The sequence below is a fragment of the Salmo salar genome, chromosome 02 (genome assembly GCF_965601325.2).
Source record: "Salmo salar chromosome 02, fSalSal1, whole genome shotgun sequence".
In the NCBI taxonomy this organism is placed as follows: domain Eukaryota; kingdom Metazoa; phylum Chordata; class Actinopteri; order Salmoniformes; family Salmonidae; genus Salmo; species Salmo salar.
In genome coordinates, this window is record NC_138292.1 from 73768284 (window position 1) to 73795726 (window position 27443).

The 27443-nt window shown below is 43.0% G+C and overlaps 3 protein-coding genes and 1 long non-coding RNA gene across 11 annotated transcripts; 2 read left to right on the forward strand and 2 right to left on the reverse strand.

The window, feature by feature from the left end:
* The first annotated feature begins 704 nt into the window (after positions 1 to 704).
* On the forward strand, positions 705 to 9247 carry LOC106564310 (exosome complex component CSL4). Of its 2 annotated transcripts, XM_082966861.1 has the most exons (8): positions 705 to 835; positions 1860 to 1975; positions 3155 to 3229; positions 3461 to 3549; positions 4114 to 4147; positions 5251 to 5301; positions 5586 to 5670; positions 8088 to 9247. In XM_082966861.1, the coding sequence occupies exons 1-8, from the start codon at positions 808 to 810 to the stop codon at positions 8192 to 8194; spliced, it is 585 nt and encodes a 194-aa protein (XP_082822987.1). In that variant the 5' UTR covers positions 705 to 807; the 3' UTR covers positions 8195 to 9247. The 2 variants fall into 2 exon arrangements, with proteins under 2 accessions (XP_082822987.1, XP_082822990.1); XM_082966864.1 differs by lacking the exon at positions 3155 to 3229.
* LOC106595916 (uncharacterized) lies at positions 7618 to 18667 on the reverse strand. 7 transcript variants are annotated; one of them, XM_014182942.3, is made up of 7 exons: positions 18564 to 18622; positions 18160 to 18240; positions 17845 to 17913; positions 16377 to 17576; positions 15839 to 15907; positions 11165 to 11236; positions 7618 to 11049 (listed from the first exon to the last, which is right to left on the reverse strand). In XM_014182942.3, exons 4-7 carry the CDS (start codon positions 17574 to 17576, stop codon positions 10735 to 10737), a joined length of 1656 nt encoding a protein of 551 aa, XP_014038417.3. In that variant the 5' UTR covers positions 17845 to 17913; positions 18160 to 18240; positions 18564 to 18622; the 3' UTR covers positions 7618 to 10734. The 7 variants fall into 7 exon arrangements, with proteins under 7 accessions (XP_014038417.3, XP_082822978.1, XP_082822980.1 ...); XM_082966852.1 differs by having other exon boundaries at positions 18175 to 18240; positions 18564 to 18614; XM_082966854.1 differs by lacking the exon at positions 18160 to 18240 and having other exon boundaries at positions 18564 to 18630.
* On the forward strand, positions 18187 to 27168 carry LOC145862530 (uncharacterized). Its single transcript, XR_014381978.1, has 4 exons — positions 18187 to 18276; positions 24257 to 24328; positions 26564 to 26653; positions 26965 to 27168. It is a non-coding gene; the product is annotated as an uncharacterized LOC145862530 (long non-coding RNA).
* LOC106595904 (G-protein coupled receptor family C group 5 member B) lies at positions 21781 to 26947 on the reverse strand. Its single transcript, XM_045709422.2, has 4 exons — positions 26390 to 26947; positions 24532 to 25645; positions 24236 to 24348; positions 21781 to 23465 (listed from the first exon to the last, which is right to left on the reverse strand). Exons 2-4 carry the CDS (start codon positions 25643 to 25645, stop codon positions 23421 to 23423), a joined length of 1272 nt encoding a protein of 423 aa, XP_045565378.1. The 5' UTR covers positions 26390 to 26947; the 3' UTR covers positions 21781 to 23420.
* Positions 27169 to 27443: the final 275 nt, after the last annotated feature.

The window sequence follows — 27443 nt, forward strand, 5'->3', positions numbered from 1 at the left end:
TGGTAGGATGTGCAGGAGATTCATGTGCAAGTTGAGATACTAGGATGCAAAGGAGCAAAATAAATAAATACAGTATGGGGATGAGGTAGATTGGATGGGCTATGTACAGGTGCAGTGATCTGTGAGCTGCTCTGACAGCTGGTTCTTAAAGCTAGTGAGGGAGGTAAGAGTCTCCAGCTTCAGGGGTTTTTGCAGTTCTAGTCATTGGCAGCAGAGAACTGGAAGGAGAGGCGGCCAAAGGAAGAATTGGCTTTGGGATGACCAGTGAGATATACCTGCTGGAGCGCATGCTACAGGTGGGTGCTGCTATGGTGACCAGTGAGCTGAGATAAGGCAGGGCTTTACCTAGCAGATACTTTTGTGCTAATATTCTGTAAGAGGTTCAGGAGCTCGGGCGGTAGAAAAATGTAGGTGCCGATACTCAGCTCCTGCCCAAGTCAAGCTCTGGAGCAATTACAACAAATGTGAGCCCTACAGCTGTTCTCTCCTCTTGCCTGTTAGTTTCTGTCTTACATGTCCGGCTGCACTATTTTCTAATTTGCTCTAAAACAAATACATTTCTATTGATGATACTGGATACACCTCTTGTTCTTTATTCCCCGTCTGCACTCATCTTAAATGAGAGTTCTGATGAGTTTAGCCAGAGTGTTGGTGAAGGAACGGAGAGAAGGTCACTTTAGACTTGATGCACTCAGAACCAGGACACGGATTTCATCCGGAAAGCCACAACAAAGATGGCGGACCAACCTTTCCGTCAAAGACTTGAGCTCAGGTCACATCCAATCGGCTTGCGTTCTTCTCGAAAACATGTCGCCCATGAAGCTGTGTGTTCCAGGTGAGTCTGAGATTACAAACGTTTAAACTGAGTTGATAACGGCATTCTTTAAACATTTGAGACCATTAGACAAATATGTTAGGCAATATGTTTTTGAAGGTTATATTGCTATTTATAGCACGGGAAAATGTGTGCTGTACCACCACCATGCTCGTTTACGTTCTAGCCTAGCTAGGTAGCTAACTAGCTCACATAGTCTATTTTACTGTTTTCTAGCTAACTAGTGAACTAACGTGACCTAATCTAGTGTATTTATTCCACAGTATCTGAAATACAAACGCAATGCATAGTCACTTGGTACAACGCATGACATCGTTTGCTAAATTACGAGTTTGTGAGGTCTAGTTAGCGATGTTGACTTTTAGGTACTTTTCAAACCCATCACATTTTTTAAGTGCCCTGCCCACCGCCTCGGGGAGGAGCGAACGGGGAGCCCACTAATTCCAAGCGTTCCATCTCTTGTTGTGATCGACTCTACGTGCAAATGGCGAATTAACCCCGAGGACTTGGACTAAATGTCAACGAAATGTAAACTATAAGGGCAGGGATTTTATTTTGATTGTCGTTTGATATGCACATCTGTTTGACAGGAACTGGGACGAGACACTCTTGAGTGATTTAGCGATTCTGATTGTTTTTGTCAGACTGATTATATTCTACTATTGGAAATGTGACAGATCAGCTGGACTCTGTTTACACTAACCATGTCTCTCTCTACCTGTCTCTCTCTACCCATCTCTCTCTCCCTGTCTCTCTCTCCCTCTATGCGTGTGTCTCTCTCTCTCTTGCGTGTGCCTCTCTATGCATATGTGTGTCTCTCTCTTTCTGTGTGTGTCTCTCTCTCTCTCTCTCTCTCTCTCTCTCTCTCTCTCTATGCCTGTGTGTGTGTGTCAATCTCCCTGTGTGTGTTTACTTGTAATGACAGTGGTTGTCTTTCCTACCTTAGTTGAAAGCACCTACTGTAAGTCTCTCTGGATATCTGGAAAAAGTAAAAATGTTTCTCTCTCTGCATGTGTGTGTGCAGGTGATAGGCTATGCAGCACAGATGACTGTATGCCCGGTACTGGGGTGTACCTACGACACGGCTACATCTACTCCTCGCTAGCAGGCTACGTACTCAGGAAGAACGAAGGAGAGGAGGTGAGACCGGACGGGAGTACTAGGGTGTATTCATTAGTTGCAGAAATATCAACTTTAACCATTTGCAACAAAAACAAGTTTCTATTGGACAAATTCAGGTAGTTCAGTTCCGTTTGTTTCCTAGAGTAAACACTAAACAGCCAAACATTTTGCTACAGTCTGCCACTAATGAACACACCCCTGCTGCGCTGGTCTTTTAAGCATTAACATCCCTTGTCTTTTCTGACTAGCACGGATTATAGATGCAAGGATTTTAGGGTTTTGAGGGTTTTACTTCCTGTGACTGTGATATGTGGCTGTCTTACATTTTTTTACATTTGTTTTTACATTGTACTCATTTAGCAGACACTCTTATCCAGAGACACTTACAGTAGTGAGTGCATACATTTTCATACTGGTCCCTCGTGGGGATCAAACCTACAACCCTGGTGTTGCAAGCACCATGCTCTACCACCTGAGCTGCATGGGAACACCTACCTTAGTTGAAGAAAAACAACTGGAAATTGCACTGGAGAAGAGTGTCTGCTTTGGAATGACCCAAATGACCTTTAAACAATGCCACTTTATATAATGTTTACATACCCTACATTACTCATCTCATATGTATATACTGTACTCTATACCATCTACTGCATCTTGCCTATGCCGTTCGGCCATCACTCATTCATATATTTTTATGTACATATTCTTATTCATTCCTTTACACTTGTGTGTATAAGGTAGTTGTGGAATTGTTATATTACTTGTTAGATATTACTGCACGGTCGGAACTAGAAGCACAAGCATTTCGCTACACTTGCATTAACACCTGCTAGCCATGTGTATGTGACAAATAACATTTGATTTTATGTAAATGTGATTTATGTGGTGTGATCAGAAGTGTGACGGGGAGGGACGATGAGAGGAGGTGAAAGGAGGGGATAAGAGGGGAGTGGCTGGTTTATTGGCATGGGGGGAAAGCAGTTGGGGCTGGGTTTGGGTGTGGGACTCATGTCAATGGTTATTTATTGTGTAACATTCCTGGAAGTAGAGAAACCACTCCAGGTTTGTTCACTTGGAACCCCTGAGGAATTATGCGGTGTTGTGGGAACGAAATGTAACATGTTCACACCTTAATCATTCCTTGTCTTTACATTGACACTTCAGTCGGGGTGTGTGTGTGTGTGTGTGTGTGTGCAGCTACCAGTCATCTCGGTGGTGAGAGAAACCGAGGCTCAGCTACTACCAGATGTAGGAGCCATAGTCACCTGTAAGGTGAGGTTTGGAGAGCTCTTGACGTGCGTGTCAACTTTTTCTACACCCTGGTAGTTATTGTAGACCTACGTAGTGCTAAAAAGCTGTGCATATCACCTGGATTAAACCGGACAGAATAATTTTGAGGCTTGATAGATGAGGTGCTCTTGTCACTGATCCAAGCTCTCAACAATAGGTGTGTGTGTTTAACGTAACTTATAACAGCCCTGATCGGTCTCCCTTCCTGTCCAGGTGACCAGTATCAACCCCAGGTTTGCCAAGGTCCACATCCTCTACGTTGGTTCCACACCACTGAAGGACCGTTTTAGAGGAACCATCAGGTAACAGGGATTGTCTTATTACTGTTATTCTCATGGAGTGTCCCAAATGCCACTCTAGTCCCTATTTAGTGCACTACTTTTGACTGGGGTCCAAATGGCAACTTATGGGCTCTGGTCACAAGTAGTACACTACATAGGATGCCATTTGGGACTATATAGGGAACAGGATGCCATTTTGGGACTATATAGGGAACAGGATGCCATTTTGGGACTATATTGGGAACAGGATGCCATTTGGGACTATATAGGGAACAGGATGACATTTGGGACTATATAGGGAACAGGATGCCATTTGGGACTATATAGGGAACAGGATGCCATTTGGGACTATATAGGGAACAGGATGCCATTTGGGACTATATAGGGAACAGGATGCCATTTGGGACTATATAGGGAACAGGATGCCATTTGGGACTATATAGGGAACAGGATGACATTTGGGACTATATAGGGTGCCATTTGGGACTATATAGGGTGCCATTTGGGACTATATAGGGAATAGGGTGCCATAACCGTCAAAACTGTTGAAAACTAATCTACTGTTTACTTCACTAATATACACAGGAAAGAAGATGTACGAGCAACAGAAAAAGACAGGGTATGTTTTTGAATCAATCTATTGTGAAAATATCATGTTTGGTATCATATAGACCCATCTGTTACTGTTTGTCATGACGTCATACCATCTGTTACTGGTTGTCATGACGTCATACCATCTGTTACTGTTTGTCATGACGTCATACCATCTGTTACTGTTTGTCATGACGTCATACCATCTGTTACTGTTTGTCATGACGTCATACCATCTGTTACTGTTTGTCATGAAATATCATACCGTCTGTTGCTGTTTGTCGTGGCGTCATACCGTCTGTTGCTGTTTGTCGTGGCGTCATACCGTCTGTTGCTGTTTGTCGTGGCGTCATACCGTCTGTTGCTGTTTGTCGTGGCGTCATACCGTCTGTTGCTGTTTGTCATGGCGTCATACCGTCTGTTGCTGTTTCTCATGGCATCATACCGTCTTGCTGTTTGTCATGGCATCATACCGTCTGTTGCTGTTTGTCGTGGCGTCATACCGTCTGTTGCTGTTTGTCGTGGCGTCATACCGTCTGTTGCTGTTTGTCATGGCGTCATACCGTCTGTTGCTGTTTGTCATGGCGTCATACCGTCTGTTGCTGTTTCTCATGGCGTCATACCGTCTGTTGCTGTTTGTCGTGGCGTCATACCGTCTGTTGCCGTTTCTCGTGGCGTCATACCGTCTGTTGCCGTTTCCCATGGCGTCATACCGTCTGTTGCCGTTTGTCATGGCGTCATACCGTCTGTTGCCGTTTGTCATGGCGTCATACCGTCTGTTGCCGTTTGTCATGGCGTCATACCGTCTGTTGCTGTTTCTCATGGCGTCATACCGTCTTGCTGTTTGTCATGGCGTCATACCGTCTGTTGCAGTTTGTCATGGCGTCATACCGTCTGTTGCTGTTTGTCATGGCGTCATACCGTCTGTTGCTGTTTCTCATGGCGTCATACCGTCTGTTGCTGTTTCTCATGGCGTCATACCGTCTTGCTGTTTGTCATGGCGTCATACCGTCTGCTGTTTGTCATGGCGTCATACCGTCTGTTGCTGTTTGTCATGGTGTCATACCGTCTTAGCTCATTCTTGAATTGTAATAGACTGGGAACCACTATAACCTTTGACCTCTGTTGCAGGTGGAGACGTATAAAAGCTTCCGTCCTGGAGACATCGTCCTGGCTAAAGTCGTATCCTTCCATTTGACAGTCTTTCCAGTTCATTAACTAGGTAGTAACACAGGGACAGTCAACCAGTGACTGATATTGGGCTGGTTCTATTCCCTTAGTGCAGTGTAGCTTTCACCATATTCACAATTTGACATTTTTAAGCAATGTTAGAGATCAGCCAAACAGAACACACAAAACCACTGATCTACGAATCACCTTGCATCCCAAATAACTACTCATTATGTGATCAAGATGACTGATTCTGTGCCTTTCCAAGTGTTGTTCTTTAACCGCCTGACCCCCAGATCTCCCTGGGAGACGTCCAGTCCAACTACCTGTTGACCACAGCAGAGAACGAGCTGGGGGTGGTGGTAGCCCACAGTGAAGCAGGTAAGACTGGTCACATGACAACAACACTGCTGTTCTTAGCCCAGGGCTGTCCTTAACCCTAGGCTACCCTCCTTAACTTCTATGGGCTAGACGTCCCACCCTAGTCAACAGCCAGTGGAATCGCGTGGCGCGAAATACAAATACCTGAAAAATGCTATAACTTCAATTTCTCAAACATATGACTATTTTACACAATTTTAAAGACAAGACTCTCGTTAACCTAACCACATTGTCCGATTTCAAAAAGGCTTTACAGCGAAAGCAAAACATTAGATTATGTCAAGAGAGTACCCTGCCAAAAATAATCACACAGCCATTTTCAAAGCAAGCATATATGTCACAAAAACCAAAACCACAGCTAAATACAGCACTAACCTTTGATGATCTTCATCAGATGACACTCCTAGGACATTATGTTATACAATACATGCATGTTTTGTTCAATCAAGTTCATATTTATATCAAAAAACAGCTTTTCACATTAGCATGTGATGTTCAGAACTAGCATACCCACCGAAAGCTTCCGGTGAATTTACAAAATTACTCTAAGTACATAACAATTATTTTAAGAATTATAGATACAGAACTCCTTTATGCAAACGCTGTCAGATTTTAAAATAGCTTTTCGGCGAAAGCACATTTTGCAATATTCTGAGTACATAGCTCGCCCATCACAGGCTAGCTAATTTGACACCCACCAAGTTTGGGGCTCACTAAACTCAGAATTACTATTACAAAAATTGGATTACCTTTGCTGTTCTTCGTCAGAATGCACTCCCAGGACTTCTACTTCAACAACAAATGTTGTTTTGGTTCCAAATAATCCATAGTTATATCCAAATACCTCCGTTTTGTTCGTGCGTTCAGGTCACTATCCGAAGGATAACGCGCGAGCGCATTTCGTGACAAAAAATTTCAACATATTCCATTACCGTACTTAGAAGCATGTCAAACGCTGTTTAAAATCAATTTTTATGCTATTTTTCTCGTAAAATAGCGATAATATTCCAACCGGGCAACGTTGTATTCATTCAAACGCTGAAAGAATTTTTTTTTTAGAAGTCTCGTGAACGCGCATCTCAGTCTCACTGTCCCCAGACTGACCACTCGCAAACAGAGCTACTGTACTTTGGCCAGAGACAGCAGACACCCCATTCCACTTTCTGGCGGCTTTAGAGAGCCAATTGAAGCCTTAAAATGTCACGTTACAGCACAGATGCAACAGAAGGAGAACACATTGTCAGACAGGGCACTTCCTGTATGGAATCTTCTCAGGGTTTTGACTGCCATATGAGTTCTGTTATACTCACAGACACCATTCAAACAGTTTTAAAAACGTTTGCGTGTTTTCTATCCAAATCTACTAATTATATGCATATTCTCGTTTCTGGGCAAGAGTAGTAACCAGTTTAAATCGGGTACGTTTTTTATCCGGCCGTGAAAATACTGCCCCCTAGCCCCAACAGGTTATTAACCTGTCTGGGAACCCCACCCTAGTCAACAGCCAGTGTGATCGCGTCGCGCGAAATACAAATACCTCATAAATGCTACAACTTCAATTTCTCAAACATATGACTATTTTACACCATTTTATAGATACACCTCTCCTGAATCGAACCACGTTGTCCGATTTCCAAAAGGCTTTACAGCAAAAGCAAAACATTAGATTATGTCAGGAGAGTACCCAGCCAAAAAAAAAATCACACTGCCATTTTCAAAGCAACTAGCATGCATCACAAATACCCAAAACACAGCTAAATGCAGCACTAACCTTTGACAATCTTCATCAGATGACACTCCTAGGACATCATGTTACACAATACATGCATTTTTTGTTCGATAAAGTTCATATTTATATATAAAAACAGCATTTTACATCGGCGCGTGATGTTCAGAAAATATTTTCCCTCAAATGCTTCCGGTGAATGAGCGCTACAATTTACAAAATTACTATTCGAAAACATTGTTAAAATTTAATATTGTCATTCATAGAATTATAGATTAACATCTCGTGAATGCAACTGCATTGCCAGATTTAAAAAGAACTTTACTGGGAAATCACACTTTGCAATAAACGAGGTGTTATGCTCAGAAAAATAGGCTAGGCGATACAGATTAGTGAAAATACTGCCCCCTAGCCCCAACAGGTTAACACAACCCTTGGTTAACTGAAACCAACTGACACTTTTGTCAAGTAGTACATTTCTGTTTCCCTCCTCTCAGGAGCCCAGGTGGTGTCTGTCAGTAGTATATTTCTGTTTCTCCTCTCAGGAGCCCAGGTGGTGTCTATCAGTAGTATATTTCTGTTTCTCCTCTCAGGAGCCCAGGTGGTGTCTATCAGTAGTATATTTCTGTTTCCCTCCTCTCAGGAGCCCAGGTGGTGTCTATCAGTAGTATATTTCTGTTTCTCCTCTCAGGAGCCCAGATGGTACCTATCAGCTGGTGTGAGATGCAGTGCCCGCGGACGCACGCCAAAGAGTTCCGCAAGGTGGCCAGGGTGCAACCTGAGTACCTGCAGGCCTGAGCAGGGACCAGCGGGCGGCGTGCACCCCTCACCTCTCCAGCCCCCCCGGCAGGGACCCCTTTCCCTTCCTCAAGGAACACACAGCTTCCCTATCTCTGAGACAAACACAATCACTCACACTTAGATTGTAAACAATGCATTGTGAGTACAAAGGACCAAAATATTGTAGAGGTCATGTACAGATGCTTGGACATGAGTCATTGATTTGACACACACCCACACAGAGCCTTATGTTCAGGGGGGGATACCTCGACACACACACACACACACACACACACAGAGCCTTATGTTAAGGGGGATACCTCAACAGTAGATTCCTCCCTCTACAACCTACAGCAAGGCAGCATTTTTTTCCCTCCTGGTTCTACAAGGCTACAGTAGAGGTGCAGGATTTTGTTCCAACCCAGCACTAGGACACCTGATTCAACTGATCACTGGGGCCTTGATTGGCTGAATTAGTCTCGTTAGTGATTGGCTGGAACAAAAGCCTGCACCCCATGTAGCCCTTTAGAAGCAGGAATAAATAGCACTGATCCGGGGTTACCTTCTGATCCGGGGTAACCTTCTGATCCCATACCCTTCTCCCTGAAGTGTGCTCTCATGTATCCCCCATGGATTTACTAGCATATGTCTTCCACCAGACCTTTCCTTTTAAATCCATGAGAGGTAGTGAATGAGTGCACACACCTGGGGAGACAGTCACCAGTATAGACAGGCCCAATTCCAAATCGACCCTTAAACCCTACACGCTAGTGAGTAGGGCTTGATTTGGGATTGGGCCTCAGACGGCTTACACTTGGGATGTTGAAGTAAAGCGCTGGAATTGAAACTGTCATTTTGTGGTGGCACCGTTTTTAAGACTCATACGACCACGTGGTCCTTTCTGCACCAAGTCAGAGAAATGGAGATGGCTTGTTGGTTTCTCTAAGAGTTGTTTCTTCTGTCGTTTCAAAACAATACTTGTTTCTTTGTCTCATTTCTTCCTGTACTTGTCAGCAGAGGCACATGTGTTTTTAAGAGTCAAATAAAGTGCATCATGTATGAACTACTCAACCTGTTCCAATGTTAGTTATTTACCAGGTTCATTTTAAAGATTTTTTAAAAATCCTTTATATAATAGAGCCCCAACTGACCATCATTCATAGATGTCCATTTGTTGACTGTGTGTAAACAATTCTATGCTGTTTAAATGTCTAATTGACAGCTTATCAACTGCCAGTGTTTATCATGTTATGTTCAGTTAAGGCATTAGTTGACTGTAATAGACTATTACCTATATAGTGCACTACAGGGCCCATAGGCTGCTGGTCAAAAGTAGTGCACTATGTAGGGTGCCATTCAGGATGCCAACAACCTCATATCATACAGCCAGGAAGCATCACATCATACTGGACCAGTCAGAAGGCAGAAACACACACAGCTCTGCTCTCATTGATACCACAGGTGGATAGGTGCAGCCTTATGTCACACAGTACTCATATACACTGAACAAAAATATAAATGTGTTGGTCCCATGTTTCATGAGCTTAAATAAAAGATCCCAGAAATGTTCCATACACACACAAATGTTATTTCTCTAATTGTGTACACTCTAAAATGTGTAGTTTTGTCACAGATATCTCAGTTTTGAGGGCGTGTGCAATTGGCATGCTGACTACAGGAATGTCCACTAGAGCTGTTGCCAAAGATTTGAATGTTCATTTTTCTACCATAAGCTGCCTCCAATGTCATTTTTGAGAATTTGGCAGTACATCCAACCAACCACAGACCTCGTGTAACCAAGCCAGCCCAGGACCTCGACGTTCAGTCTTCTTCACCTGCGGGATCGTCTGAGACCCTCCACCCAGACAGCAGATAAAACTGAGTATTTCTGTCTGTAATAAAGCCTTTTTGTGGGGAAATGCCCTTTCTGATTGGGTGGGCCTATGCCCATCCATGGCTGCACCCCTGCCCAGTCATGTGAAATCTATAGATTAGGGCCTAATGAATTTATTTGATTTCTTTATAACTGTAACTCATTAAAATCATTAATTGTTGCATTTATATTTTTGTTACCAGTCAAAAGTTTGCACACACCTCATTTCAGGATTTTTCTTTACCTTTTTCTACATTGTAGAATAATAGTGAAGAGATCAAAACGATGAAATAACACATATGGAATAATGTAGTAACCAAAAAAAGTGTTCAACAAATCAAAATATATTTGCCAAGAGTGTGCAAAGCTGTCATCAAGGCAAAGGGTGGCTACTTTGAAGAATTTCAAATATAAAATATATTTTGATTTGGTTAACACTTTTTTGGTTACTACATGATTCCATGTGTTATTTGATAGTTTTATTCTACAATGTAGAAAATAGTAAAAAATAAAGAAAAACCCTGTAATGAGTAGCTGTGTCCAAACTTTTGACTGGTACTGTATATACATTCATACACACCACATTCACAGACAGACACTCCCAAGACCCTGCAAGAGAAAAGGTACACACACTCATCCAAATCGGTTTTGGATGCTAGACACACACTCAAGGGTCCGTCCAGACTCAGTCATCGAAGCGCACCGATCGGGTTGTGTTGATGTCAATCGAGAACTTCTTATTGGACGGCGCTGAGAACCCAAGTCCCGCCCCCTTTCCCGTGAAGTCCATGCGGCGCGACTGAGCGCGCTCAAACTCCCCCAGTAGGCCTTGCTGCAAGCTCTGCTGTCCGTCTTTAGTCAGCGCCATGTTGGCCCGCCCTCCCGTCGCACCGCTCGCTGCCATTGGCTGCCCGCCCTTCTTGAAGCCGCCCATCAACCGCAGGAACTTATTGTGTTGGTCGGAACTGTCAAACTGGGCAGTGCCCCACTGGCCCAAACCCTGGAAGGGAAGAACGTCATATTTATATTCCACATAATGATTTGTAACAGAGAAGAGTTGGTATGTGACCCCAAATTTCGGATACACCTTGGTGTCCTGACATAAGAGTACTGACCGATGGTACCGGTTTGAGTAGGACTGGATTGGACTTCTGGTCGATCTCATTCTGCAGGGCCAGGCGTCTCCCCTATGGAATATAATAGGACCATCGTTTTATATGAAGGCCATGTTATATAGTACACAACATATACTCTATAGTCCATGTTATATAGTACACAACATATACTCTATAGTCCATGTTATAAAGTACACAACATATACTCTATAGGCCATGTTATATAGTACACAACATATACTCTCTTATATAGTACACAACATATACTCTATAGGCCATGTTATATAGTACACAACATATACTCTATAGGCCATGTTATATAGTACACAACATATACTCTCTTATATAGTACACAACATATACTCTATAGGCCATGTTATATAGTACACAACATATACTCTGTTATATAGTACACACATATACTCTATAGTCCATGTTATATAGTACACAACATATACTCTATAGTCCATGTTATAAAGTACACAACATATACTCTATAGTCCATGTTATAAAGTACACAACATATACTCTATAGGCCATGTTATATAGTACACAACATATACTCTCTTATATAGTACACAACATATACTCTATAGGCCATGTTATATAGTACACAACATATACTCTCTTATATAGTACACAACATATACTCTATAGGCCATGTTATATAGTACACAACATATACTCTGTTATATAGTACACACATATACTCTATAGTCCATGTTATATAGTACACAACATATACTCTATAGTCCATGTTATAGTCTATAACATGTGGTTGGTGATTATATTTACTGTACTCCTAGTCTAAAAAATAAAAATACTCAGTTATTGGCAAAAGATCTGATTATTGGCAAAACAGCAGAATCACTTTGCAGGCTTTGCAATCACTTGGGAGTATCCCTGACACAGACCAGGGTATTACTTAATCAGTATAGAGCATTTATATTGGTTGGTGTGTGTCCAATATGTTTGACTGCAGCATTGTGTTAATCAATGACAACAGCATTCACTAATAAGCATTTGTATAATATAATGCATTCATATTTTATTCATATATAGTTACAAAAAACTCACTGCCACAGTCATACTCTGGACCTAGTTTTGTCCCGTGGAATAAATGTTGTGGATCTTAATGTTTTTCCCCATAATCCTGGACTATCGGACCACCATTTTATTACGTTTGCAATCGCAACAAATAATCTGCTCAGACCCCAACCAAGGAGCATCAAAAGTCGTGCTATAAATTCTCAGACAACCCAAAGATTCCTTGATGCCCTTCCAGACTCCCTCTGCCTACCCAAGGACGTCAGAGGACAAAAATCAGTTAACCACCTAACTGAGGAACTCAATTTAACCTTGCGCAATACCCTAGATGCAGTTGCACCCCTGAAAACTAAAAACATTTGTCATAAGAAACTAGCTCCCTGGTATAAAGAAAATACACGAGCTCTGAAGCAAGCTTCCAGAAAATTGGAACGGAAATGGCGCCACACCAAACTGGAAGTCTTCCGACTAGCTTGGAAAGACAGTACCGTGCAGTATCGAAGAGCACTCACTGCTGCTCAATCATCCTATTTTTCCAACTTAATTGAGGAAAATAAGAGCAATCTGAAATGTATTTTTGATACTGTCGCAAAGTTAACTAAAAAGCAGCATTCCCCAAGAGAGGATGGCTTTCACTTCAGCAGTAATGAATTCATGAACTTCTTTGAGGAAAAGATCATGATCATTAGAAAGCAAATTACGGAGTCCTCTTTAAATCTGTGTATTCCTCCAAAGCTCCGTTGTCCTGAGTCTGCACAACTCTGCCAGGACCTAGGATCAAGGGAGATACTAAAGTGTTTTAGTACTATATCTCTTGACACAATGATTAAAATAATCATGGCCTCTAAACCTTCAAGCTGCATACTGGACCCTATTTCAACTAAACTACTGAAAGAGCTGCTTCCTGTGCTTGGCCCTCCTATGTTGAACATAATAAACGGCTCTCTATCCACCGGATGTGTACCAAGCTCACTAAAAGTGGCAGTAATAAAGCCTCTCTTGAAAAAGCCGAATCTTGATCCAGAAATTATAAAAAACTATCGGCCTATATCGAATCTTCCATTCCTCTCAAAAATTTTAGAAAAAGCTGTTGCGCAGCAACTCACTGCCTTCCTAAAGACAAACAATGTATACGAAACGCTTCAGTCTGGTTTTAGACACCATCATAGCACTGAGACTGCACTTGTGAAGGTGGTAAATTACCTTTTAATGGCATCAGACCGAGGCTCTGCATCTGTCCTCGTGCTCCTAGATCTTAGTGCTGCTTTTGATACCATCAATCACCACATTCTTTTGGAGAGATTGGAAACCCAAATTGGTCTACACGGACAAGTTCTGGCCTGGTTTAGATCTTATCTGTCAGAAAGATATCAGTTTGTCTCTATGAATGGTTTGTCCTCTGACAAATCAACTGTACATTTCGGTGTGCCTCAAGGTTCCATTTTAGGACCACTATTGTTTTCACTATATATTTTACCTCTTGGGGATGTCATTCGAAAACATAATGTTAAATTTCACTGCTATGCGGATGACACACAGCTGTACATTTCAATGAAACATGGTGAAGCCCCAAAATTGCCCTCGCTAAAAGCCTGTGTTTCAGACATAAGGAAGTGGATGGCTGCAAACATTCTACTTTTAAAATCGGACAAAACAGAGATGCTTGTTCTAGGTCCCAAGAAACAAAGAGATCTTCTGTTGAATCTGACAATTAATCTTGATGGTTGTACAGTCGTCTCAAATAAAACTGTGAAGGACCTCGGCGTTACTCTGGACCCTGATCACTCTTTTGAAGAACATATCAAGACTGTTTCAAGGACAGCTTTTTTCCATCTACGTAACATTGCAAAAATCAGAAACTTTCTGTCCAAAAATGATGCAGAAAAATTAATCCATGCTTTTGTTACTTCTAGGTTGGACTACTGCAATGCTCTACTTTCCGGCTACCCGGATAAAGCACTAAATAAACTTCAGTTAGTGCTAAATACGGCTGCTAGAACCCTGACTAGAACCAAAAAATGTGATCATATTACTCCAGTGCTAGCCTCCCTACACTGGCTTCCTGTTAAGGCAAGGGCTGATTTCAAGGTTTTACTGCTAACCTACAAAGCATTACATGGGCTTGCGCCTACCTATCTTTCCGATTTGGTCCTGCCATACATACCTACACGTACGCTACGGTCACAAGACGCAGGCCTCCTTATTGTCCCTAGAATTTCTAAGCGAACAGCTGGAGGCAGGGCCTTCTCCTATAGAGCTCCATTTTTATGGAATGGTCTGCCTACCCATGTGAGAGACGCAGACTCGGTCTCAACCTTTAAGTCTTTACTGAAGACTCATCTCTTCAGTGGGTCCTATGATTGAGTGTAGTCTGGCCCAGGAGTGTGAAGGTGAACGGAAAGGCTCTGGAGCAACGAACCGCCCTTGTTGTCTCTGCCTGGCCGGTTTCCCTCTCTCCACTGGGATTCTCTGCCTCTAACCCTATTACAGGGGCTGAGTCACTGGCTTACTGGTGTTCTTCCATGCCGTCCCTAGGAGGGGTGCGTCACTTGAGTGGGTTGAGTCACTGACGTGGTCTTCCTGTCTGGGTTGGCGCCCCCCCTTGGGTTGTGCCGTGGCGGAGATCTTTGTGGGCTATACTCGGCCTTGTCTCAGGATGGTAAGTTGGTGTTTGAAGATATCCCTCTAGTGGTGTGGGGGCTGTGCTTTGGCAAAGTGGGTGGGGTTATATCCTGCCTGTTTGGCCCTGTCCGGGGGTATCATTGGATGGGGCCACAGTGTCTCCTGACCCCTCCTGTCTCAGCCTCCAGTATTTATGCTGCAGCTAGGGTCAGTCTGTTATATCTGGAGTATTTCTCCTGTCTTATCCGGTGTCCTGTGTGAATTTAGGTATGCTCTCTCTAATTCCCTCTTTCGGAGGACCTGAGCCCTAGGACCATGCCTCAGGACTACCTGGCATGATGACTCCTTGCTGACCCCAGTTCACCTGGCCATGCTGCTGCTCCAGTTTCAACTGTTCTGCCTGCAGCTATGGAACCCTGACCTGTTCACCGGACGTGCTACCTGTCCCAGACCTGCTGTTTTCAACTCTCTAGAGACAGCAGGAGCGGTAGAGATACTCTCAATAATCGGCTATGAAAAGCCAACTGACATTTACTCTTGAGGTGCTGACTTGTTGCACCCTCGACAACTACTGTGATTATTATTATTTGACCATGCTGGTCATTTATGAACATCTTGGCCATGTGCTGTTATAATCTCCACCCGGCACAGCCAGAAGAGGACTGGCCACCCCTCATAGCCTGGTTCCTCTCTAGGTTTCTTCCTAGGTTTTGGCCTTTCTAGGGAGTTTTTCATAGCCACCGTGCTTCTACACCTGCATTACTTGCTGTTTGGGGTTTTAGGCTGGGTTTCTGTACAGCACTTTGAGATATCAGCTGATGTAAGAAGGGCTATATAAATACATTTGATTTGAAAATCAATATACAAATGTTTAATTCAGACCAGGAAGAAATTACATTTCTCTTTCTCACAGTGACAGAGAGATGGAACGGAGACTTGGATTGGTGGACTGGCAAGTGGGATTCACAGGATCCAAATAGATCTAATTGGTCGTTAGCGATCTACCTGATCAATATTGATCTCGAAGGCGTTTCCCCTGGTCTCTGACAGGAAAACCACGTCCGTCTGGTCCCTCTGGGGGTTGGAGCAAAACAACATATCAGACAACTACAGACCTTCATACTGATACTGTCAGCGTTTTAATACCTTTAAGTAGAAACAATTAAGTAAGAAAGTCAACACTGTTTTACCCATTCAATTGTTGTGAGCATATATTAATTTAACAGTTAACTATTCTGTTAGTCAGCACCTCCAGCATTTTGGGTGTGTGTCAGCGCATGCTTTTTACAATACTTTCAACAAGGACCCCCCTTTCAAATGGCTCTAGAATCAGGGCCACCTTCCATAGGCAAACATTGTGGACCGTTTCAGACAGAAATGTCAGGAATAGAGCCGACATGATTCCTCATTCTACATGTCAGAGAGACATGTTTGTTCTACATCATATATGTCTATCTGAACGTTCCACAATGTTGTACCTTGCTGAAGGAGACCCATGATTTGATAACCTCTTCACCTCTGACCCTTAACCCCTTTAACTCACCTCCTGGTCTTCAGGGGTGCAGCTCTCCACCTTTATCTTCTTTTTCCCCTTCGTCATAATCTTCTTCCCTTTCTTGTGAGGGGTGCTGTCCTCCATTTCTGTCTCTACCTCAGAGGAGCTCTTCTTCACCTTCTTTTTCCTTCCCTCGCTCTCTCCGTCCTCCGACTGTTCCACTACTCCTTTCGTATCCACCCTTTTCATATGTTTGTGCTTTTGCTTGTCCACCACCATCACATCCTCCTTCTCTGTTAGTGCAGAGGCCTTTCTCTTCTCTTTCTTCATCTTGCCCTCCTTTCCTTCCGTCTCCATGGTGGTGTCTGCAGCGCTGCTGGAGAATTTGGGTTTCTTCTTTTTGGTGTTATTCTGTTCCTCCTCCTGTACTGCTACTGTGGCCTCAGCTCCTTTCTTCTTCTTTACTACCATTTCTTTCTCTGCCTCTCCGCTCTCTCTCTCTTTCGTCTCTCCTTTCTTCTTCTTTACTACCATTTCTTTCACTGCCTCTCCGCTCTCTCTCTCTTTCGTCTCTCCTTTCTTCTTCTTTACTACCATTTCTTTCTCTGCCTCTCCTTTCTCAGCGACTGCTCTCTTCTTACCCTTCTTCTTCGTCTCCCCCTCCTGACTCTCCTCAGTTGGTTCAGCAGCTTTAGGGATCTTTTTCACTTTCTTTTCTTCCTCTGTTTTTCCCTTCTTTTTCTTGCCTTTCTTTATTTCTATCATCTCTCCTTCCTCTACCTTGACAACGCTGATCTCTGTCTCTTCTGCCTGAGAGAGCTTCTTTTTTTTCTGCTTTGGCCCATTTTCCACTACTCCTTTCTCGTCCTTTAATTCACTCTGTTCTGTCTCTACCTCCGTTTTGACAGTGTTAACACCTTTCTGCTTTTTCTTCTTCTGGCCGCACCCTCCGTCATTTCCATTAGTCATGGCTTCCTCAGCGTTGGTCCCAGACGACAACTTCTTCTTCTTCCCTTTCTGTTTCTCCTGCTCTCCTTCCGTATTCCCCCCTTCCCCATTGGATGACACCTGCTCTTCTTCTACCAGAGTATCTCCTTTCGTCTTCTTTTTCTTCTTCACTCCTTCGTTATTCCCCTGGTTTATGGAAGTGTTTTCTGAGATCTCTTCCTCAGCGTGGGTGTCCTTCCCACTCTTCTTGTTCGTCTTCTTCATGGTAACCATCCTGTTGCCTGTGTCGGCTTGGACCATCTGAGAAAAATAAACATCCCACAATATGTATCTGTTTGAAAGAAGCAGTCACTTCAAAGGACATAGTAGAGAATGATTTTAGGTTTAAAATGGACACAATATTGATTTTGACAGCGTGTGTCCTAAATGGAACCCTATTTTCTATATAGTGCACTTCTTCTGACCCAATGTGTCCTGGTTCAAAGGTGGTGCACTAAATAGGGGATATGGTGGCATTTGGGATGCAGGCAGTGTCATTTTGGAGAGCAACACAGAACCAGATACTAACCAGTGATCTGACTGAAACCGTGGACTGGGACTCCTTGTCTATCTCCCTCTGTAGGGCCAGACGTTGAGCCTACAGGGGATAACGCCTGGATTAAAAACTAACAGTACACTTTTACAGTAGATGTTGGCTAAAGTACTATGTTTCATAGGTTGTCTATCCAAATTGGCAGCCAATCCCAGCACATGTGGAGGAAGGTGTTTTATAATCAGTGATTCACATACACTGACTGGTGATCAATTGATGATTGTTGTTGATGCGATTTGATCAATTGATAATGTGATTTATTTTATGGTGATCTCATCTAACGTTAGCTACCTGATCAATAAAGACCTTTGCCACGGTGTTGCATCTTCCTGTCTTCTCGGACACGAAAACCACTTCGTCATGAAAAGCCGTCTGCAGATTCAAACACTGCCAGTTCAGTTAACGCAGGTAAGTTATACAAAACAATAACATTTACCAGTCTATTTGCCTATGTTATAATGTACTTTGCAAAACAGCTTGATCAGTGTAAGTCAAGTTATGCTAGCAAGCAGCATCGATTGAATGTGTGCATGGGGTGTTAGGGTTAGCTAGCTTGCCATGTTAGCTGGCCAAATAATCCGTCACCGGTGATAAAACACGTTGCAACGGGTGAACACAGCAATTCGCTACTTGGAAGACTACTTGAACGTTTCATCATTCAATATTTAGAAATAACGGCATTAAAGTTGACTTACTTTGAAGACTCACGTAGAAACGTGTGTACACCAGTGCTGTACTGCTCCTTGACCCGGAAATACTGTCAGATAATCTTCTAGTAATCGTCCTCGTGTGTCTATAGCAACAAAGCTCAACGGCACGCTCCTCCTGTCGCTCTGTCCTATCTCCTGATTCTCTCCCTTCTTTACACCTCGTATTTTCTTTATCTTTCTCTCTCTCATATGCTGTGTGTGTGTGTGTGAGAGAGAGTCAAATGGTTCTCTCTCTCAAAAACGTGCAGAATAACAAAACATATTCAATCAAGTTGCAGAGCTCTTGGAAAGCCCATGTGCTTATTACTCCACTACTTTTGACCCATTTGGGATGCAACCATGCAGTGTGGGCAAACACTCACTCCATAATTTGCTCACACACATACATTTATACTGACTCTACACACTGCTGCTGTTCTGCTGTTCTGTTTATCATATATCCTGATACCTAGTCACATTACCCCTATACATATCTACCTCTATAGATCCAGTATCCCTGTACATTATAATATGGTACTGACCCTGTATATAGTATGTTTACCACTATACATATCTACCTCTATAGATCCAGTATCCCTGTACATTATAATATGATACTGGAACTGACCCTGTATATAGTATGTTTACCACTATACATATCTACCTCTATAGATCCAGTATCCCTGTACATTATAATATGGTACTGACCCTGTATATAGTATGTTTACCACTATACATATCTACCTCTATAGATCCAGTATCCCTGTACATTATAATATGATACTGGAACTGACCCTGTATATAGTATGTTTACCACTATACATATCTACCTCTATAGATCCAGTATCCCTGTACATTATAATATGGTACTGACCCTGTATATTGTATGTTTATCCCTATACATATCTACCTATATAGATCCAGTATCCCTGTACATTATAATATGGAACTCACCCTGTATATAGTATGTTTACCACTATACATATCTACCTATATAGATCCAGTATCCCTGTACATTATAATATGGTACTGACCCTGTATATAGTATGTTTACCCCTATACATATCTACCTCTATAGATCCAGTATCCCTGTACATTATAATATGGAACTCACCCTGTATATAGTATGTTTACCACTATACATATCTACCTTTATAGATCCAGTATCCCTGTACATTATAATATGGTACTGACCCTGTATATAGTATGTTTACCACTCTACATATCTACCTCTATAGATCCACTATCCCTGTACATTATAATATGATACTGGAACTGACCCTGTATATAGTATGTTTACCACTATACATATCTACCTCTATAGATCCAGTATCCCTGCACATTATAATATGGTACTGGAACTGACCCTGTATATAGTATGTTTACCACTATACATATCTACCTCTATAGATCCAGTATCCCTGCACATTATAATATGGTACTGGAACTGACCCTGTATATAGTATGTTTACCACTATACATATCTACCTCTATAGATCCAGTATCCCTGTACATTATAATATGGTACTGGAACTGACCCTGTATATAGTATGTTTACCACTATACATATCTACCTCTATAGATCCAGTATCCCTGTACATTATAATATGGTACTGGAACTGACCCTGTATATAGTATGTTTACCACTATACATATCTACCTCTATAGATCCAGTATCCCTGTACATTATAATATGGTACTGGAACTGACCCTGTATATAGTATGTTTACCACTATACATATCTACCTCTATAGATCCAGTATCCCTGTACATTATAATATGGTACTGACCCTGTATATAGTATGTTTACCACTATACATATCTACCTCTATAGATCCAGTATCCGTGTACATTATAATATGGTACTGACCCTGTATATAGTATGTTTACCCCTATACATATCTACCTCTATAGATCCAGTATCCGTGTACATTATAATATGGTACTGGAACTGACCCTGTATATAGTATGTTTACCACTATACATATCTACCTCTATAGATCCAGTATCCCTGCACATTATAATATGGTACTGGAACTGACCCTGTATATAGTATGTTTACCCCTATACATATCTACCTCTATAGATCCAGTATCCCTGTACATTATAATATGGTACTGACCCTGTATATAGTATGTTTACCACTATACATATCTACCTCTATAGATCCAGTATCCCTGCACATTATAATATGGTACTGGAACTGACCCTGTATATAGTATGCTTACCACTATACATATCTACCTCTATAGATCCAGTATCCCTGTACATTATAATATGGTACTGACCCTGTATATAGTATGTTTACCACTATACATATCTACCTCTATAGATCCAGTATCCCTGCACATTAAAATATGGTACTGGAACTGACCCTGTATATAGTATGCTTACCACTATACATATCTACCTCTATAGATCCAGTATCCCTGTACATTATAATATGGTACTGACCCTGTATATAGTATGTTTACCACTATACATATCTACCTCTATAGATCCAGTATCCCTGCACATTATAATATGGTACTGGAACTGACCCTGTATATAGTATGCTTACTTACTTTATTATGTTCTTCTTATTTCTTATTTTTTATTTACTGTGTGTTTTTGTTCTACCCTGTTATTCTCAGTATTACATTGTTATTGATTACTGCATTGTTGGGCTTTGAGCTGGGCAATAAATGTATTTTACTGTCCTTGTGCACGTGACATTAAAAACCTCTAGCTTTATGGAACCCAAATAGACTCTGTTACCAACAGCAGAGGGCGTTAGGCTGCTGTAGCCTAGCTGTTATGTGTGTCCAGTATGGCATCCTATTCCCTATATAGTGGACTACGTTTGACCAGGATGCCATTCAGGATGCTGCTGTAGCCTAGCTGTTACACGTGTGTCCAGTATGGCATCCTATTCCCTATATAGTGGACTACGTTTGACCAGGATGCCATTCAGGATGCTCACTAGCAAAGCCTGTAGCTTATTAAAACGGTCAGCTCATGACAGTCACTTACCATGCCAGTGGCTTTTACCAGAGATAGATACAAGCCCTAAGCCTACAAGGTTTGGAACCTTTTCTGTTTTAAGCTTTCCATGCTACATACTATTATTACCAAGACAGCACGGCTGCTGCAAGGTATATCATGTTAAAACGCAAACAATCTGTCATTTTAGATAGAAGCAAAATAAACCTTCCAAACAGTTTAATATAGAAATGTTTCTGCCTTCAAATTTGCATGCTACAAAGCCTTCTACAGACACCTCAATAATGTGTCGATCCAAACAGTTTAATCTATAATCTATATTTTATTTAATTGAGTTTGTGTGAGAATTGTGTTTAAGAGACATGCAACCAAGCCCTCCTCTCTATCAGGACATAGGATGATAATATAATAGCCTTATACAGGAGTACACGACTGGTCAGAGTAAAGCCACTAATACCAATCCCCCCTATCAGTTTCCCTAAATGGGTTATTCCAAGGTTAGAGCACCATAGGGATTAAGAGGCAGCAGATTAGTCCAATCAAGGACAATAGGTTGCCTCACTGTTCAGGTGTTGGGAGATAAAACACGCAAAGAGCAAAGAAGAAGTCTCTGAAATGTATAACGTTAGTATGAGGTGCAGATCCTACCATTAATTCATATACTGTATATTCTGCCAAATAATCATACTGATATTGCACTCCCTGTTAAAAACTCTCAAAATGTATTACAACAACCCCATAACAAAACTACTGATTACATAGAACCACACCAAAAAAATACAGTACTCGTTTGTGACACCAATAATAAATTCAATTTCACTATCATTACATTCACCATAGAAATATGCCATACGAACGTTATATCCCAAATAGTGACAGCAGAGATTAACTTAATAAAGTGCTTGATCACAACAACTCCGGTGCACCAAACACAAAGCCGAGAGTCTTAGAAAAAACACTTGTTTACGTGTCCCAACACATCTAATAGAGTCATAATCATCATCAATAGGAGCAACTCTCGTGTTCCGCATCCCAAATGGCACCCCATTCTCTACATAGTGCACTACTTTAGAACCCTCTGGATCCTGGTCAAGGAAATAGAATGCCATTTGAGACGCGTCACACAGAGTCTGTAGAGAACATGAGTGGGCAGGCGAGGTTAGTGAGCACGGTGGATGGATGGAATTGACATAAATACTGAATGCCTCCAGAATGGAACCCTATTCCTTATAATGCAGTGCTTCAACCAGAACCAGAACCACACGGCTCTGGCCAACAGTAGTACACTTTATAGGCAATAGAGTTCTATTTGGGACTGACCACTGTTCTGGTGTGTCATATAGGCTTTCCCCCCCCCTTTTTAAAACAACAAAACAGAAAAGATAAAAATATTTTTTAAAAACAGAAGTCTGCATTACTGTATCCCAAATGGAACTCTATTCCTATGTAGTGCACTACTTTTGACCTGAGCCGGTGCCATTTGGGACGCAACCGATAACTGTTCACTGAGCGAGCTTGACGTTCATCATCATCATTGGGGATACATTCCAGTCTGCATGGGTTAAGAAGGGGCAGGCAATGTCTTTGTTACCCATCTCTGAATCTCGTGCAGTCAATCCTGGAATGACATTTCTTTTGAGCACTGATCTCAAATCAGTTTTTCCCTTTTCCTCTCAATGACCAAAGTGTATAAAAAGTTAGTGTGAGCTGATCCTAGATCTGTGGCTAGGGGTAAATTCCTTGTTGCAGTGCTTTGTACAGTCAGTGGTGAGGTGAGGTAGAGGCATTGATGGGGTTATGAATGACATTGGAAACATTCCGGAGCATTCCGGCACCATAATATGCTGTGTTGCCATGGAGACCGGTTTCAAGGTTCCCCTCTCACCACAGCTGTCTCCCTGTGTAGTTCACCGGAGCGGTAGGCATCTGTTACAGACAGACAAGTGGTTAGGGGGTGTGTGTGTGTGTGTGTGTGTGTGTGTGTGTGTGTGTGTGTGTGTGTGTGTGTGTGTGTGTGTGTGTGTGTGTGTGTGTGTGTGTGTGTGTGTGTGTGTGTGTGTGTGTGTGTGTGTGTGTGTGTGTGCATATGTGTTAAATCAAATCAAATGTTATTTGTCACATGCGCCGAATACAACAAGTGTAGACTTTACCATGAAATGTTTACTTATGAACCCTTTCCCAACAATGCAGTTAAAAAGTAAGAACATTTGCAAATAGATACAAATAAAATATTAAGACAATAAAATAACAGTAACGATGTTATATACAGGCTATATAGAATGAGTACCGGTACCGAGTCAGTGTACTGGGGTAAGAGGTAGTTGAGTTAATATGTAATAATATAATATTATAAACTGGGTGGTTTGAGCCCTGAATGCTGATTGGCTGACAGCCAGGGTATATTAGACCGTATACCACGGGTATGACAAAACCGTATACCACGGGTATTTTCACTGCTCTAATTACGTTGGTAACCAGTTTATAATAACAATAAGGCACCTTGGGGGTTTGTGGTATATGGCCAATATTCCACGGCTAAGGTCTGTATCCAGGCACTCCGCGTTGCGTCGCTACTAAGAACAGCCCTTAGCCGTGGTATATTGGCCATATACCACACCCCCTCGGGTCTTATTGCTTAAATATAATATGAACATGGGTGTTGTGCGTTTTGTGTGTGTGAGATAAGACACACTAACCGTTCCTCCGTTCATCACCAGGGCCATCTCAGTGGGCTGGTACATGTGGCCTCTGAAGGGGATCCCAGGACGCATCCCCCCATGTCCGTTATGGTACGACCCACCTCTCAGTGCTGAGACTCGACCCAGGGAGAGAGCAAACACAAATCAAGTGGATGCTACTAATTAATCGTTAGTTTTTTTTTTTCTGTAGACAATCATTCTATTTAGACTTAAATCTTTTGCAAATACACAAACATTTGCATAAACCCACACATAGCCTTTCACACACACACACACACACACACACAGTGTACCTGCGCTGTGTTCCTCGATAGAGTAGGTCTGGTTATCTGCGTAGGGCCTGTGTGTGAGGGTGTGTGTAGGTAATGGCACCTCTTGTTGGAAGCAGGGCTGCAGGGGCTGGCTGGTGTCAAAGTAGTCCTGCTGACTGGGGACCGGCGGGTCCCTCAGACACAGGTGGGCTTCTGGGATAGCGTGAAATAACAGGATGATCCAACCTTGCGCCACCAAGGCAACTGCCAATGCCGGCTCATCCCAGTCCGGTCGCCGCCCTTCTCCACCACCCGACCACGCCCCCCTCAACGCCGCGTCGCCATAGAGATAGAGCACAAGCCAGGAGACCCATAGCAACAGGGACGCCAGGCAGGACAGGAAGAGCCATACGGCATTGCACTTCCAACGCCGCTCGCACCCTCCGTCACTACCCTCCTCTGCCTCGTCCTCTCCCCCTTCCCCTCCACACAACACCACAGCCAGGGAGAGGCCAAGCGCCGTCAGGAGCAGCCCCAGGGCGTAGCTGCAAACCAGGGCAAAGTCTAACGGTGGGTAGTCGCAGGCCCCGTGGCCCTCCCTCACCACTGTCAGCAGCAGCCACTCTCCAGAGATGATCCCCTGGACCAGGGCCAGGGCCATGCCAAGCCCAGCCAGGGAGCTCCCTTTGGGGCTAGACTTTCCAGACACCAGCCTCTTCAACCGCACCGCCTGGGCCAGGAGGCAGGAGAAGCACAGGGCGAACAGGGGGCCCCAGAGGACCCGGCGGACCACACACAGGGCCTCGTTACGCCCCACCAGGAAGACCAGGGACAGGGAGAAGAGAACCAAGAGGGAGGCCAGCAGGAGGAGAAGAGGACCCAGGCCGGAGCGCCGATCTGGGTCAAGGATGGAGTGGCGCTTGGCTAGGAGAACCACGGAGAGAACCAGGGAGGTGATGGCTCCACCACAGGCCACGGCCTCCAACACCACCCCCCACACAGACTCCAGGTCACACAACGTCCGGTAGAGGGGGTCCACGTTTACACCGCAACCCAGAGGAGGGGGAGGGGCCCGGCCGGGGTCGATGATGTCATCCTGGGAGTGCCCGCAGCCAATCAGAGAGAGGAGAAAGAGAAGGACGGGACTGAGGGCCATCTGAGATAGCGAGAGAGAAATTAAGAAGAAGAAGAAGAAGAGGGACGGAGAGAGAAGCAAAACGTTGTTACTGAATCATGTCAACAACACAGCACCAAAATGGCCTGTCTCTTGCTGTCACTTGTTTAGTCAGTGTATCATTCAGTGCTGGACCACAAGAGACTGTGGAATGAGTTTCTGCTAGAGGGAACTAACTGTTCCTGGTACATCTTTCATTTCACAAATATATCATTATTATGTAATGTCCTTTCTCTATCTCTAACTGCTTGGAAGCTCACACACACACACACACACACACACACACACACACACACACACACACACACACACACACACACACACACACACACACACACATACAAACACTGAAATGCACACACACACACACACACAGCATGGCCCTCAGCAGCCCACTCAGCCTGTGCCAGCCAGGGCCATGGTTCCCATAGTAACGAGCAGCCAAGTGGGTTGGCCTACATAGCGGTGGGTTTTCACAACACAGGCTGAGTGACAAGTACACGCACACACACAAACACACAGACACACACAGTTCAACATTGTAAGAAAACACTTTTTTTTAAAGTGTCATGGCCTGGGGCGGGGCTACGATAGGGGCTATCAAAAAGTTGTAATTAAGCAATCAGTCTTTACATCTGACACCAAAAACAACAATAATCCATAAACTTACTCTGCATATTAATCCTTGAAATATTCATTTGTTCAATTATTGTGAACTGAACTCACCTTGAGAGATTAGTTGAATGTTCCGTTAGGTTACTTAATAACTTTCATGACTTGGTAAAAATAAAGAGGTCACATCTCTAGTCCCACATAGTCGATATCCAAAACTCATAATTCATCTTGTTAGTTCAACGACGTTTGTTCAGCAGACTCATTTAAGATCTTCTTCATTTACAGGCGACTACAAGGTGACCGTTAACTGACGTGTTGGCGAGCTGTGCGCACAGCAGATCGCACGCTCACCATAAATAACGGACTGTATAAAAGGTGAGTCACTCGTTGACTATTCAGTTTGTATTCCATCCGGTCCCCGGTGGCGCGAGCTGTGACGGTTATTAGGTCCGTTAAATTCACTCCTGTCTGTAGCATCTCTGGTGCGTTTCCATTATTTTCCCATGGTATCACGTTATATCACATCATTGTTTTGGCAATGCTACAGCGCGCTATGAGCACTCCAAAAAAGTGTCAGGTGCACGCTTGACTTCACTCCCCCACATAGCCAAATATAACAAACCTGACTAAAAGTTCTCTCTCTCTCTCTCTCTCTCTCTCTCTAAATCTGCGGGGGATGTAAACAGCAACTTGGTTGCAACTGTCGGCTTGAGGCTCACAGGGATGCTGCAATGCTACTTCCAAGCACTGCTCTCCTCTGCTCACCCACTGTTAGAAGTGCATTTACACTGGTCTTCCTCCATGCAGAGGTCAACAGTTCAGTATCCAGAGATTCCTCAACTACTCTATCACTTTCACAATGCAATAATAAAGTATATAATCAGACCGGCCTTTAATGTTGGTTCCTTACAAATGTAGCAGCTTTCAACTTTAAATGGTTTACATTTGACATGTTAGTCATTTAGCAGATGCTCTTATCCAGAGCGACATACAGGATCAATTAGGGTTACGTGACTTGCTCAAGGGCACATCGGCAGATTTGTCACCTAGTCATCTCAGGGATTCTAACTAACAACCTTTTGGTTACTGGTCCAATGCTCTTAACCGCTAGGCCACCTGCCACCCCCAAATACATTAATTCAATCAATCAACCGTTACAATCCCA

Bases quoted from the DNA above. Each gene is read 5' to 3' on its own strand.
- LOC106564310 (XM_082966861.1), top strand. From the start codon at position 808: ATGTCGCCCATGAAGCTGTGTGTTCCAG. The intron at 836-1,859 runs GTGAGTCTGAGA...GTGTGTGTGCAG, and splicing joins CATGAAGCTGTGTGTTCCAG to GTGATAGGCTATGCAGCACA. The intron at 3,230-3,460 runs GTGAGGTTTGGA...CTTCCTGTCCAG, and splicing joins GAGCCATAGTCACCTGTAAG to GTGACCAGTATCAACCCCAG.
- LOC106595904 (XM_045709422.2), bottom strand. From the start codon at position 25,645: ATGGCCCTCAGTCCCGTCCTTCTCTTTCTCCTCTCTCTGATTGGCTGC. The intron at 24,349-24,531 runs GTACACTGTGTG...GTCGAGTCTCAG, and splicing joins TATCGAGGAACACAGCGCAG to CACTGAGAGGTGGGTCGTAC. The intron at 23,466-24,235 runs GTTAGTGTGTCT...TGTCTGTAACAG, and splicing joins TGGTGATGAACGGAGGAACG to ATGCCTACCGCTCCGGTGAA.
- LOC106595916 (XM_082966857.1), bottom strand. From the start codon at position 17,576: ATGGTCCAAGCCGACACAGGCAACAGGATGGTTACCATGAAGAAGACG. The intron at 15,908-16,376 runs GTGAGTTAAAGG...TCCAACCCCCAG, and splicing joins GCACCCCTGAAGACCAGGAG to AGGGACCAGACGGACGTGGT. The intron at 11,050-11,164 runs GTCAGTACTCTT...CTTCCCTTCCAG, and splicing joins TACTCAAACCGGTACCATCG to GGTTTGGGCCAGTGGGGCAC.